The following is a 12733-nucleotide window of genomic DNA, read 5'->3' as shown; positions in this document are numbered from 1 at the left end:
GGATTGATTCAAGCCCTTAAGCAAGTGGCCCAGGTGGGGTTAAATCCACCTGGGCCACTTGCCCAGTATTATTATTAGTAATTATTAGTAATTCACACCCAGGAAGGTCACACTCATATGAAGCACCTGTTCATAGTCTGTAAGCAAAGCAGCAGATCAATGTAAATGTGCAAGATTAGTGTAGAAATACAGTGTCAGGAGAACGTGTTAGAAATCACCATTATATCCATATATATACAAAAGATCACTGTAGAAACATGGAGTGCAAGAGAAACAGGAGGAGCTCTGGAATGGTTGCAGAAGGAGAAAGGAATGCCCAGCCCCAGGCAAAGTAGCCACAGATCAGCTTCCTCACCATCTCCTCCTCCTGCAGGTTCATGTCCTGGAGATAATGCACTGAGGTGATCATGAGATCCGAACCTGAGGTGACCCTGAGCAGAGGCACTGAGGTGATCAGGAGAACAAACACGGAGACGACTCTGAGGATCAGTGCAAGGCAGACGCTGTGGCTGAGGAAGGAACTCCCCATGCTGGGGAGGAAGAAATGACCCTTTGACTGCCCAGCATGGAGAATATCCTTCCTCTATCCTCTGTCACAGGGGAGTTTTGGGTCTGCTGCAGACATACTGCATGTCATTTGAGCAGGGCTGTCCCCCGAGATAATTCTGAGCCAGGTGCACACAGTCTGCATTGCCCTGGACAGGAATCCTGCAAAGAGGAGCAGAGACAGTGCTGGAACCTCAGAGGGACACTTGGTGCCCCTGTGCCCCCCAGGCCCTGACTGTGCCCCCCATGCCCCTGCCCAGCTCCCCAGCACTCACGAGGAGTTGAAGCTGCTGCCATCCACCCACTGCAGCCGCTGGTCCTGTCTGTGCAGCCCGAGCCAGTAATCGACCTTCCTGCTGAAATGGAACAGGAACTCCTGGCAAGGAGAGAGGAGCAGTTAATGGGAGCTGCAGCCCTGGCCCAGGAGCTCCCCAGGCTCCCCTCAGCCACCCCAAACCCCTCACTCACCATTTCCCAGTCCTCCAGCACAGCCAGGAAGGCCTCGAGCTCTGAGCACCGAGCCTTAGCCTCATCCCAGGAGAGACGATCCCTCGAGAGGAAGTAGCAGGTCCCGTTGTACCCAACCCAGCCATGGGGACAGGCCAGCAGCAGAGGAGTGTCAGATGTAACCGGAGTGTCAGTTTGTCTTCTCCCTGCAGAGTGAACAGAAGGTCTGAGCATTCTCCCCTCACGGAGCAGCTCGAGCTCCCATTGGCTGATTTTCCCGCTCAAATTCCCCCATCCCAGCGATTGGCTGATTCAGCCGTCACTCCTTGTTCTCCCGCGCGCTGATTGGTCAGAGCGGGGCTGAGGGACGATCCCGGCCGTGAGGGAGCAGTGAGCCCGCAGTGCCCCGAGGGGTTGGGCTGAGGCTGCTGCTCCTCCCTTACCTGACACAGCAGCCAAGGACACCGCCAGAGCCACAGCCAGGAGCAGGAGCAGAGTCAGCACAGCCAGGGTGAGCACGGGATGGGATCTGATCCACTCAGCAGCAGCTGGAAAGAGCCGCAGGCCGTGAGCATGGAGCTGTCCTGAGCAGTCCCAGCCCTCACATCCCCCACCCAATGCCCGGGCAGCACAGCAGGGACCCTCAGCCCGTGTGCCACTCACTGAGCTGGCAGCACGAACAGGGACAAGGGACACAGGTGTGGGGACAGCAGGGCAGCAGAACTGCCCAGGGCCAGGGCTGTCAGTCCAGCAGAGCACCAGGCCTCTTCCAGAGCCCTGGACACAGCCACACCCTGCCAGCCCTGTGCTCCTGGGGTGACACTGTCCATTGTCCCCTCCCTAGAGGCCACAGCGCTGGCCCTGCACTCACCCAGATATCTTCTGAGGCTCTTTCTGTGTGTGACTCCCATTGCTGATCCATCCTGGGCACCCAGGGCATCCTCGGGAATCTCAACAGCAGCTCTGTACATGATGAGAGCTCCCGGCTGGTGCTGGCTCTGGAAGGCGCTGCCAGCTCAGCCCTGCCCTGTCTCTGCTCCCCGGCAGCACCTGGGGACACAAACACAGTGTCAGAGAGCTCCGGGCCCAGCTCGGCCCTGCAGCCCCAACCCCTCTGGCTGTGCAGCGCCAGGCTGGGACAGTTAGGGACAGGCAGGGACAGCGCCCGGGAGCTGCCGAGGGCGGGAACAGGGCAGCTGCAAATCGGGCTCAGCCTGCCGGGGGAAAGAACCAGCAGCCCTGAGGGGCTCAGCATTGTCCCCTGCATGCCCTCCGCTGAGGGTTGCAGCTCAGGGACAGCGAGCGCTGCAGAGCCCGGTTGGTACATGGTTGAGAGAAGAGGCAGAGCCTGGCAGGGAATGTGCGACCGAGACAATGTGACCGGGATCCTCGGAATGCCCCAAGCTGCTCTTTTTCGTCCCGAGCGCTTGGTTTGGGAGTGATACTCAAGTTCTTTCCATCCCATGCCAGCCCTTTGCATCATCTCCCACTGCACCAGGGGCGCCCAGCCCGGTGCCGCATGGCCGGGAACAGTGCCGGGAACGGGACAGCCACCTCTGTGCTACCCACAGCACCCGGGACGAGCCAGCGCTGCTCCGGCAGCAGCGGCAAGGAGACCGCGGGCAGCCGCTCCCTCAGTGGCCTCAGGCCAGCGGCAACACGGCGCCACAGCCAGGGAGGGAGGGAGGGAGGGAGGGAGACGGGAGAAGGAAGCCGCCACAGCCCCCCTGCCGCCCCCTGCATCCCCTCCATCCGCCCGCAGCGAGCCCCGAGCCCCGGCACAAGGCAGCGCGGCTCCCACCTGCGCTGGGACAGCCTCTCCGAGCTCCGCCGCCTGCCCGGGCTCAGCGCTCCGCTCCGCTCACCGCCGCCGCTCCCGGGCTCCACAAACGCTCCGCAACCTGCGCTGCAGAGTCTCTGACTCAAGACCGTGCCTACAGCAGTATTTATACAGAGCAGCTCTGACCAATCAACACGCGAGACAGCGAAGAGTGGCGGGAAGATCAGCCAATAGGAGTGAGCGATTCCTCATGACACGCCCCTGAGCCGCGTGGGAGTGTTTGTGGGTTTCCCAGCCTGCGGAGGCAGCGCTACGGCGAGCTTGTGGGCGAGCTTGTGGGCGAGCTTGCAATACCGCTTGGCTGAGCTCCGTTGACTTGGTTCAGAAACAGGCCACGTCCCAGGCACGGGTCCACGGGCACCTCTTTAACTGCCAACTCGCATTTTCCCCTCCTGCATGGCTCAACATGCCTGCGATCTCACTTTCAGAGCAAGCTGCCAGCCCTAAGCACAGCCAGGGTGAAACACTGCTGTGACTAAAACTCATCTCCTGGGGTTTGTGAACTGCGATCCAAAACGAGCCCCTCGGAGCTCTCCTGGAGCAGCTCCCCCCTCTGAGTCAGACATCTCCGAGCTCAGAACTCCCCTGTTTGCTGCTCTCGGGAAATGCAGTTGCTGAGGATGCAGAAACACCCACTGTGGGGGCAAGGAGAGTTCTGGAAAATCACACAGAGCAGAGCCTGCAAGAATGAAGCTACAAACAGGCAGAGCCCAGCTTTTACAACATCAATGTCCCTGAAAATTGCAAAGCTGAAAGGGTTTCTCACCTGTCACTGACTGCTTTTTAGGGTGTTTGTTCCTGGTGGAATGTGAAGCTCATTAAAATCCCCCAATTTCCTAGTCCCAAAGGCTAATGGGATAGAGGCTGAGCTCTGTGAGGTGCAGGTGGCACAGAAATTGCCCTTGAAACTCCTCTGGTGTTAATCCTGCTGTGCTTCTGACTCTAAAATTCAAAACCACTCCAGGTCACGTGCGACTGCAAAAAATCACAAGTTTATTCCTGCCCAGCTATGTTTAAAGGACAGCCTGACTGAGAACCCAGACTGGAAATGGCACACAAAGAAATAACTTTTTTTGCAACAGAAAATGCATTGCAGGATTTGCATTCACCACCCTGAATGAGGTGATTTAATCTGAGGCTCTGCTGAGAGTTGTTTCAGCACAGAAGGAGGAAATGCTCTAATGTGGACATTGGTATTGTGGTAAAGAAAATGAGACATTTGGGTGTAACTCAACCAGGTTTTTGGCTTTAGTGTCAAACTTGAGGCAGAGTAAAGTTCATCCCAAGGAGAGCTGATGTTGTCTGCAGTAAGTGCAAAACCAGCAGAGGTTTCGGTTCTGCACCACAGCACAAGAGAAAATGTATCACCAGACAAAAAAGGAAACCACTTGAGGCGCAGAAAGTATCTCAATTACAGAGATACTGAGAGTCTGTGACATCTCTCTGTGGCACAGAAAAGTCTCAGATTAAATCAGTATCCTTTATCTCGTAAAAAGATAGAAGAGCTAAAACCAGAAATTCAGAGACTTAGATAAAAGCTTGCTAGAACCCTGTGTGTCCCCTTTAACACCCCCATATTACCTGTAAGGAAATCTGATGAAAGCAATCGTCTAGTGCACAACCTAAGAGAAATTAGCAAAAAGACAATGCTAAATAATTGAGGTGATTACCCTTCTAAGCAGAGTATAACTAAAATAAAGATGATACACTATTGCAACTCAAAGAAACCATTTACCCCAAAAGAAAGACTATGCACGGATGTACATAGAGCCTGAGACAAAGATATTCTTGTATCTGCTTAAAGAAAAAGAGAGAGGAAAGAAAAAGAAAACTAAAAGTGAGAAGGGAGGGTGGTTTAGCATCCCTGGAGCTTGAGCTGGGAGCTCGAGGGAACCAGCGAGATAAACATGCTGGGGAGAGCTGGGAGAGAGCTGGGAGTGTTTAGCTGTTTTTGTTTCTGTGTGAGAGAGTGAATTTGCTGTTGTGTTCAAATGTTGTGTGTTTTGTCTTAACGAATTTTATTGATTATAGTTCAATTTGCATTGACAACAGAGAGTTATTTGATTCGGATTTGATCTGGTTTGATTTTAAGTAATAATCATTGGTTTTGGTTGTGGTTAGAGTTTAATCATGAGACAAAAGAAAAGACATCGTAAGTGATGAAAAAAGACTGAGAAAGTTGAAAAACTGGCTAGACAAAGAGTTAAATAAACACAGAAATTCATAGAGAGAAACAGAAAAGAGAAAAGTCTAAAGATGAGACTTTAGACTTTTGATGGGTGTAGAAGTAAAGGAGGCTAAAAGAGAAGAAATTCCAGAGAAGCAAAGAAAATCGAAAAGACAAAATGGATCCACGAAAGGAATATTGCAAAGGAAGTCAGGCTAAGGAATTGCATGCTGTTATTGTAAGGGGAAAGAATATTAGAAGTGAAATTGTCCAGAAGGAGGAAAACGTGATAAAGAAGCACTTAAAGAAGAAATAGAAATGTCAAAAAGTATATTAAAAACAAGACCAAATGAAAACGAATCCCCTGTGCAAAGAAAATAAAGTTGTGTGTGTGTGAGCTAGTCCTGTGTGAGTGCCAGGGAAAGCTAAATTAGGTTGTGTTTGTGTCAAACTGGTTTTTTTGTGCGAGTGGCTGTCGAGCAGCAACCTAGAGAGAGAGTCACCAGTTTGGTTATTGAATTGTAAGAGATTCAAATTGTATCCGGTTAAAATTCGTTTCAGTTCGAATTTAATTGGTTTTAATTAGTTAGTGATTTGATTTTAACTGAATTTTGATTAATTTTTAGACAAGCTTTAAAGAAATTGTCAAAATAATCTATCCCATCTAAAATTGCACAATGAATGCTATATGTAAATAACTCGACTTGATAGCAACAAGTAAATTAAAGATTTGAAAAGTATAATTAATTGATAAAAATTGTTAAAGACAGAAAGACTAAAAATATTAAAAATTTAAACTACAATTTACAGAAATTGATACAAAATAATTAGACCATTGATTTTATCCAAGTTAAGTTTATTTTGATTGAAGTTTTGTTGCTTTTGATTGATTTTCATTAGATTTGATCCAGTAGAGCTAATTTGATGCCATTCTTGATTAAGTTTAGTAAATGTTAATAGATTTGATTTGACTTAGTAAATTTTCATCAATTTAGTTTAATTAGTTCAATGAACTTTTATAAATTTTATTACTATTTTATTTACTTTTAAATCAATTTTAATGATTCAGAACAATTGTTAAAGTGAAAGTTTTAAGCCTTAGAGACACGGTGAAACCACCACACCCCATAACAGCCACAAAACTCAGACAAAGTGAAAAAAAAGAATAAAAATAGTACCATAAAAGCTCATCTTGCTAAAAGGTGATGAGTCAAATGCCTTCCTTTAACACTGTTAAACATTTCTAACCCCGTGCTGTAAAAGACTTTTTCTAGTTTTACTCACTACAGCAGCAGCGATCCAGACTGCGGAGCGTGGATAGACACATGCTAGCCGTGTCAAAATAAAACCTCTCCAAGATCAACAGTGAAATGCAACCAGCCCACCCGAGACCTCAGAGTAACACTACAGAAAAGGAAACAACAATCCTAAAACCCTGGCTGCAGGAGAGTTACAGACTCGTGTGAAAAGTCCTACTGTTCAATAGTTTGGTTTTGATTTTTCACACTGTACTTTTCCTGTGACTTATAAACACAGAGAGCCTGTGCTAGAAAAAAATATCTAAAACATCAGCAGAGAAAATGGTAACTTTGGGCTAAGAACAGCCACCTCTGGAGCAGCTGCAGGGGGAACGAGCTGCAGTAATCCCTTGTATTTGTGGGAACATTAGCACTTTCCAATCTAGCAATAGAATACATTCTGCACGAGTCACGACTGAATGTGAAAATGTCAACAAAAGGGTATTGCTCCTCACCTTCCTATTTCATCTTCCCTAACAATTAGCACTTTCCAATCTAGCAATAGAATACATTCTGCAGGAGTCACGACTGAACGTGAAAATGTCAACAAAAGGGTATTGCTCCTCACCCCACAGGTGTAACCTGTGTATAAATGTAGGGAAGTGTACCCTAATGAAATCAGCTTAGAGCCGATATTTTAAAGTTACTTCGTAGAAAACAATATTTGCTCCCAGAAATTTGAGACGTAAAAGAGCAACGCTGTGATAAGACTATAAAGATCTACAAAACCAAGTTTGCCTAAAAGCAAAGGATATTGGTAGAGTGAGAAATAGAAATGCCTAAAAGGGGAAGAGTAATATGATTGGGAAACCACTGCCCGAAGTTCCTGGATTAAAGTCAAAAAGCCTAAGAAAGTGTAGCTGCTGCCGAGAAGATCCAATATCTCACTGCTCCCTGCAACGGAGTAGGTGAGAGAGGCAGAGACACACTGAGAAGTGCTCAAAGACAACCAGAACTTACTACTAGGAAGTGTTTATCCCACCAAATTTTGCCGGAGTAATTGGAAATAAGTAGTTAAGATAATGACTCTACCGATCTCTTTAAGTCTGTGCACAATAGTTATTAACTAGTACAAAACAATTGAAAGTGTGAACTACCCACACTAACCATTTGAATAGCTGCTCATTAGGCAAACAATCATGTTATCCAAACCAAAGTGAGACCAGGACCTCCCGGCTTTAATGCCTCTCAGTGCAATTTAGTGCCTTTAGACCGAGTAGGTGACAGTCACCCTGAACAGCAGGGTTTCAAAGGGGATTTTACCTCTGCCCTAGATCGAACCCTGAGCGTAGATACTGTAATTATCCAAACTTACATTACTGTGCGGACCAGAGCTGTGAAATTATAGCTCCTTGGATACTGGGCAATAGCATGGATAAGTATATTGAAGTCCAAAAAACCGTGTAGTAGTATTCCACCAGTATTGCACCAGTATTGCACCAGTATTCCACCAGTATTCCACCAGTATTCCACCAGTATTCCACCAGTATTGCACCAGTATTGCACCAGTATTCCACCAGTATTGCACCAGTATTGCACCAGTATTCCACCAAGCTTTGGAGCAAGCAGCATCAGCTACTGTCGAACCTGTCAGGACCTGATAATAAATGTTACCTGCCCTGAGGATAAGAGATAGCTGCTAGATAAAACATAGAGAGTCCGGCTCTGAAAAGAGGAAGGAAATAGAAAGAGCTGAATAAAGAACCTATACCAGAACCATCCCATGCCCTGAGAATAATGGGAAAAACAGCAGAAGCCAAAAACAGAATCAAACCTAAAGCCAGAAAGATAAAATCCGGAAGTTCCGAATCTGTAAACTGCCTGTAAAAAAAATAGTGCAAGCCAGCTAACGTGCTTTAAAATGAAAGAAAATAGTGCTAGCCAGCTATCGTGCATTAAAATGAAACAAAAATAGTGCTAGCCAGCTATCGTGCTTTAAAAGGAAACTAACCCAAATAGGACAGAAGCTTGTTAATTGTGCTGTGACATCAGACACCCTATTACGACCACTTTGCTATCAACCATTGCCAGCCCTTTATGCTGCTAGTATTAAAACTCACATTTAGACCTTGTATGACCAGCAGAATAATAGCCATAGCCAAAAATACACTAAAAGCAACTCACTAACTAATGTTAGTCCGAGCCAAATATGAGTCTGTGGATCAAGAATCTCCTTTAGCTGAAGCCCTCCTATTAAGCCAAGCAGAATTACGAAGATTTGATGAACAAAATTAAGTTACAAACAAAAAAGAGGGTTTTTTTTGTTGTAATAAAAAGAATACTGTTTGTCCATCAAAACCTTGCTAAGGACTCTTGAACAAAAGGAAATCGCAAATCTTGCTAACACTGCTTAAAAGCAAAGGGAAAGTGGTTTTGGGTGGGAAAAAGTTCGCTGGCAAAATGAGAAGTAATCTGTAAAATTGGCGTTCTGCCAGATGCACTGTCTCGGCTGAACACCATAAGCAGCCCACAAGCCGCACAGCGCAGGGTACACACAACCCAGGGTACACGCAACCCAGGGTACGCACAACCCAGGGTACACACAACCCAGGGTACACGCAACCCAGGAGATAAAAGCCTTAAAAGGACTGTGGGGAGCAGGGCCGGGACTTTCGGCCGCCAAGCACTATTATTGGCTGATCCTCCCGCCACTCTTCGTTGTCTCGCGTGTTGATTGGTCAGAGCTGCTCACTATAAATACCGCTGTGGGGAACGGTTCTGCGTCAGAGAGTTGGCAGCGCAGGTTGCGGGAGGGTCTGTGGAGCCCGGGAGAGGCGGTGGTGAGCCCGGGCAGGCGGCGGAGCTCGGAGGGAAGCGGCAGCAGCGATCAGGGCAGAGGCCGGGCAGGCGGCGGAGCTCGGAGAGGCTGTCCTAGCGCAGGTGGGAGCCGCGCTGCCTTGTGCCGGGGCTCGGGGCTCGCTGCGGGCGGATGGAGGGGATGCAGGGGGCGGCAGGGGGGCTGTGGCGGCTTCCTTCTCCCGTCTCCCTCCCTCCCTCCCTCCCTGGCTGTGGCGCCGTGTTGCCGCTGGCCTGAGGCCGCTGAGGGAGCGGCTGCCCGCGGTCTCCTTGCCGCTGCTGCCGGAGCAGCGCTGGCTCGTCCCGGGGGCTGTGGGTAGCACAGAGGTGGCTGTCCCGTTCCCGGCACTGTTCCCGGCCATGCGGCACCGGGCTGGGCGCCCCTGGTGCAGCGGGAGATGATGCAAAGGGCTGGCAGGGGATGTAAAGAACTTGAGTATGACTCCCAAACCAAGCGCTCGGGACGAAAAAGAGCAGCTTCGGGCATTCCGATGATCCCGGTCACATTGTCTCGGTCGCGCATTCCCTGCCAGGCTCTGCCTCTTCTCTCAAGCATGCACCGACCTGGCGCTGCAGCGCTCGCAGTCCCTGAGCTCCAACCCTCCGCGCAGGGCATGCAGGGGACAATGCTGAGCCCCTCAGGGCTGCTGGTTCTTTCCTTGCCCCCCCGGCAGGCTGAGCCCGATCCGCAGCTGCCCTGTTCCCGCACTCGGCAGCTCCCGGGCGCTGTCCCTAACTGTCCCTAACTGTCCCTGCCTGTCCCTAACTGTCCCAGCCCGGAGCTGCACAGCCAGAGGGGTTGGGGCTGCAGGGCCGAGCTGGGCCCGGAGCTCTCTGACACTGTGTTTGTGTCCCCAGGTGCTGCCGGGGAGCAGAGACAGGGCAGGGCTGAGCTGGCAGCGCCTTCCAGAGCCAGCACCAGACGGGACCTCTTATTATGTATAACGCCGCTGTTGAGATTCCGGAGAATGCCCTGGGTGCCCAGAATGGATCAGCAATGGGAGTCACACACAGAAAGAGCCTCAGAAGATATCTGGGTGAGTGCAGGGCCAGCGCTGTGGCCTCTAGGGAGGGGACAATGGGCAGTGTGAGCCCAGGAGCACAGGGCTGGCAGGGTGTGGCTGTGTCCAGGGCTCTGGAAGAGGCCTGGTGCTCTGCTGGACTGACAGCCCTGGCCCTGAGCAGTTCAGCTGTAGCTGTCCCTTGTCCCTATCCCTTTTCTCTCCTGCTGCCAGCTCAGTGAGTGGCACACGGGCTGAGGGTCCCTGCTGTGCTCCCCGGGCGTTGGGTGGGAGATGTGAGGGCTGGGCCTGCTCAGGACAGCTCCATGCTCACGGCCTGTGTCTCTTTCCTGCTCCAGGGGAGTGGATCAGATTCCATCCCGTGCTCACCCACACGGCGCTGATTGTGCTCCTGTTCCTGGTCCTGGTTTTGGCTTTCGTGATGTCCTTGGCTGCTGTGTCAGGTAAGGAGGAGCAGCAGCCTCAGCCCAACCCCTCGGGGCACTGCGGGCTCACTGCTCCCTCACGGCCGGGATCGTCCCTCAGCCCCGCTCTGACCAATCAGCGCGCGGGAGAACGAGGAGTGACGGCTGAATCAGCCAATCGCTGGGATGGGGGAATTTGAGCGGGAAAACCAGCCAATGGGAGCTCGGGCTGCTCCGTGAGGGGAGAATGCTCAGACCTTCTGTTCACTCTGCAGGGAGAAGACAAACTGACGCTCCGGTTACATCTGACACTCCTCTGCTGCTGGCCTGTCCCCATGGCTGGGTTGGGTACAACGGGATCTGCTACTTCCTCTCGAGGGATCGTCTCTCCTGGGATCAGGCTAAGGCTCGGTGCTCAGAGCTCGAGGCCTCCCTGGCTGTGCTGGAGGACTGGGAAATGGTGAGTGAGGGGTTTGGGGTGGCTGAGGGGAGCCTGGGGAGCTCCTGGGCCAGGGCTGCAGCTCCCATTATCTGCTCCTCTCTCCTTGCCAGGAGTTCCTGTTCCATTTCAGCAGGAATGCCGATTACTGGCTCGGGCTGCACAGACAGGACCAGCAGCTGCAGTGGGTGGATGGCAGCAACTTCAGCTCCTCGTGAGTCCTGGAGGGCACAGGCAGGGCCTGGGGAGCACAGGGGCACAAGGTGTCCCCCTGAGGTTCCAGCAATGTCTCTGCTTTTTCCTGCAGGGTTCGTGTCATGGGCAATGCAGACTGTGTGTTCCTGGTTGAGAATTATCTCAGGAGACAGCCCTGCTCAAGTGACATGCAGTATATCTGCAGCAGAGCCCAAACTCACCTGTAACGGGATGGAGAAAAGATCTGTGGCTGAGAACATCCTCAGGAGTGAGATCTGCTCGAGTGACCTGAACTACGTGTGCAGCAGAGCCCAAAGTCACCTGTAACAGGACATGGGCAGAGCCTTCTGCACACTTGGCAGCTCCAGTTCTTCGCCTCTTCCTCCAGCACAGGGATGTCCTTCCTCAGCTGCAGCATCTGCCTTGTGCTGACTCTCTGGCTCACCTCAGTGCCTCATCTCTGGGTCACCTCAGTGCCACTTTGTAATATCAACTCAGTGCCTGATGTCACAAACACCTCAGTGCCTCATCTCAGGGTCACCTCAGTGCCACTTCAAAGGATTGCTGGAAAATGTGGCAGTTAAAATATTTTGCATAACTTTAGTCAAAGGGTTCTGTTTGTGTTTACCCCAAAAATAGGAATTTCAGGTTTCTCTCCAGGGCATTGTTCTGCCAGGTGAGGTCTGATAAACTCAACATATCTACAAACATTCACCTCCAGCAGGGGTGAAGACATCTGGTCAGGAAAGCACTGAGAGGGAAATTGAAGAATGAAAAATCTGATTACCATCAGAGGTGAGGAGATTCAGATCCAATGGGAAACTGAATACTGAGGGTTTGCTCAGCTTTGGAGCAATGAACACTGAGCCAATGCTTTTCTATGTCTTTGTACTGTATAAAATATTTAAATATTTAAAAAATCCATGTGTCATGGAATGATTCTCTCTGCACAGCCAGGCTGTGTGTGGATGAGATGATTTCTGTGGTAATTCCTGATCAGAACTACATCCTGCTCATATAAAGATAATAAAGTAATGCCTTGACTCTGTAACTTTGAAAATGTTGTTGGAGGGTTTTTGTTTCTCCTGCAGTTTCAGTGACATCAGGGAGGTACGAAATTGTCTCCAGGAGAAGGAAAATGGGGATTTGGGGTTTGTTCCTGTAGGGGAAAGGAAAATGGGGATTTGGGGTTTGTTCAGTGGGGAAAAGGACAGGGAGTTGTGGCAGGAGGTGCTGCCGGACAAAAGCCACCCTCGCTGCCCTAAAGTGGTGAAAATGAAAGAGCAGGAGATCTCTGTGATCTCTGAGAGGTGGGAATTGATGAAATACCATAGAAGAAATAAAATGGGCAGAATTGAGTGATGAAAAGCCAGAGGTATCTGAAAATAGACCCAAAAAGTTCTGTGGAGCTGACTCAGCGCCCTGGGGCCTCACTTCTGCTCCCCGCTAATCAGGAGCAGCTTGTCAGGCTAATGAATGGTTAATTAATCGCTGTTTCGCCATCGCTGAGCCGCTTTGCTCCTCTGCCAGGCTCAGTCCAGCTCTCCCCCAGCAGAGCCTTTGGTTAGAGCTAAGCCGG

At 50.4% G+C, this 12733-nt stretch overlaps 2 protein-coding genes and 1 long non-coding RNA gene across 3 annotated transcripts in view; 2 read left to right on the top strand and 1 right to left on the bottom strand.

Moving 5' to 3' along the window:
- Positions 1-2906, bottom strand: part of LOC146421500 (C-type lectin domain family 2 member B-like) — a 149470-nt gene extending 146564 nt beyond the window's left edge. Inside the window, exons 1-6 of the mRNA XM_085047387.1 lie at positions 2795-2906; positions 1865-2043; positions 1437-1541; positions 1015-1199; positions 822-922; positions 356-708 (exon numbers count right to left, since the gene is read on the bottom strand). Of these exons, the coding sequence (XP_084903513.1) occupies positions 594-708; positions 822-922; positions 1015-1199; positions 1437-1541; positions 1865-1964 (606 nt within the window). The 5' untranslated portion in view covers positions 1965-2043; positions 2795-2906 and the 3' untranslated portion in view covers positions 356-593. The remainder of the gene's footprint in view (positions 1-355; positions 709-821; positions 923-1014; positions 1200-1436; positions 1542-1864; positions 2044-2794) is intronic.
- Positions 2907-10304: 7398 nt separating this feature from the next.
- LOC146421499 (C-type lectin domain family 2 member B-like) lies at positions 10305-11588 on the top strand. The gene is made up of 4 exons (XM_085047395.1): positions 10305-10559; positions 10796-10980; positions 11073-11173; positions 11267-11588. Exons 1-4 carry the CDS (start codon positions 10538-10540, stop codon positions 11379-11381), a joined length of 423 nt encoding a protein of 140 aa, XP_084903521.1. The 5' UTR covers positions 10305-10537; the 3' UTR covers positions 11382-11588.
- Positions 11589-11601: 13 nt separating this feature from the next.
- On the top strand, positions 11602-12214 carry LOC146421498 (uncharacterized). Its single transcript, XR_014848691.1, has 2 exons — positions 11602-12079; positions 12155-12214. It is a non-coding gene; the product is annotated as an uncharacterized LOC146421498 (long non-coding RNA).
- Positions 12215-12733: the final 519 nt, after the last annotated feature.

The sequence above is a fragment of the Lichenostomus cassidix genome, unplaced genomic scaffold (assembly GCF_008360975.1).
Source record: "Lichenostomus cassidix isolate B80296 unplaced genomic scaffold, HeHo_3.0 HiC_scaffold_33, whole genome shotgun sequence".
Lineage (NCBI taxonomy): Eukaryota > Metazoa > Chordata > Aves > Passeriformes > Meliphagidae > Lichenostomus > Lichenostomus cassidix.
This window is presented reverse-complemented; position numbering and strand designations above follow the sequence as displayed.

Excerpts from the sequence above, each read along its gene's own strand:
- LOC146421499 (XM_085047395.1), top strand. The coding sequence starts at position 10,538 with ATGTCCTTGGCTGCTGTGTCAG. Across the intron at positions 10,981-11,072 it reads TGCTGGAGGACTGGGAAATG|GAGTTCCTGTTCCATTTCAG; the intron begins GTGAGTGAGGGG and ends TCTCCTTGCCAG. Across the intron at positions 11,174-11,266 it reads GGCAGCAACTTCAGCTCCTC|GGTTCGTGTCATGGGCAATG; the intron begins GTGAGTCCTGGA and ends TTTTTCCTGCAG.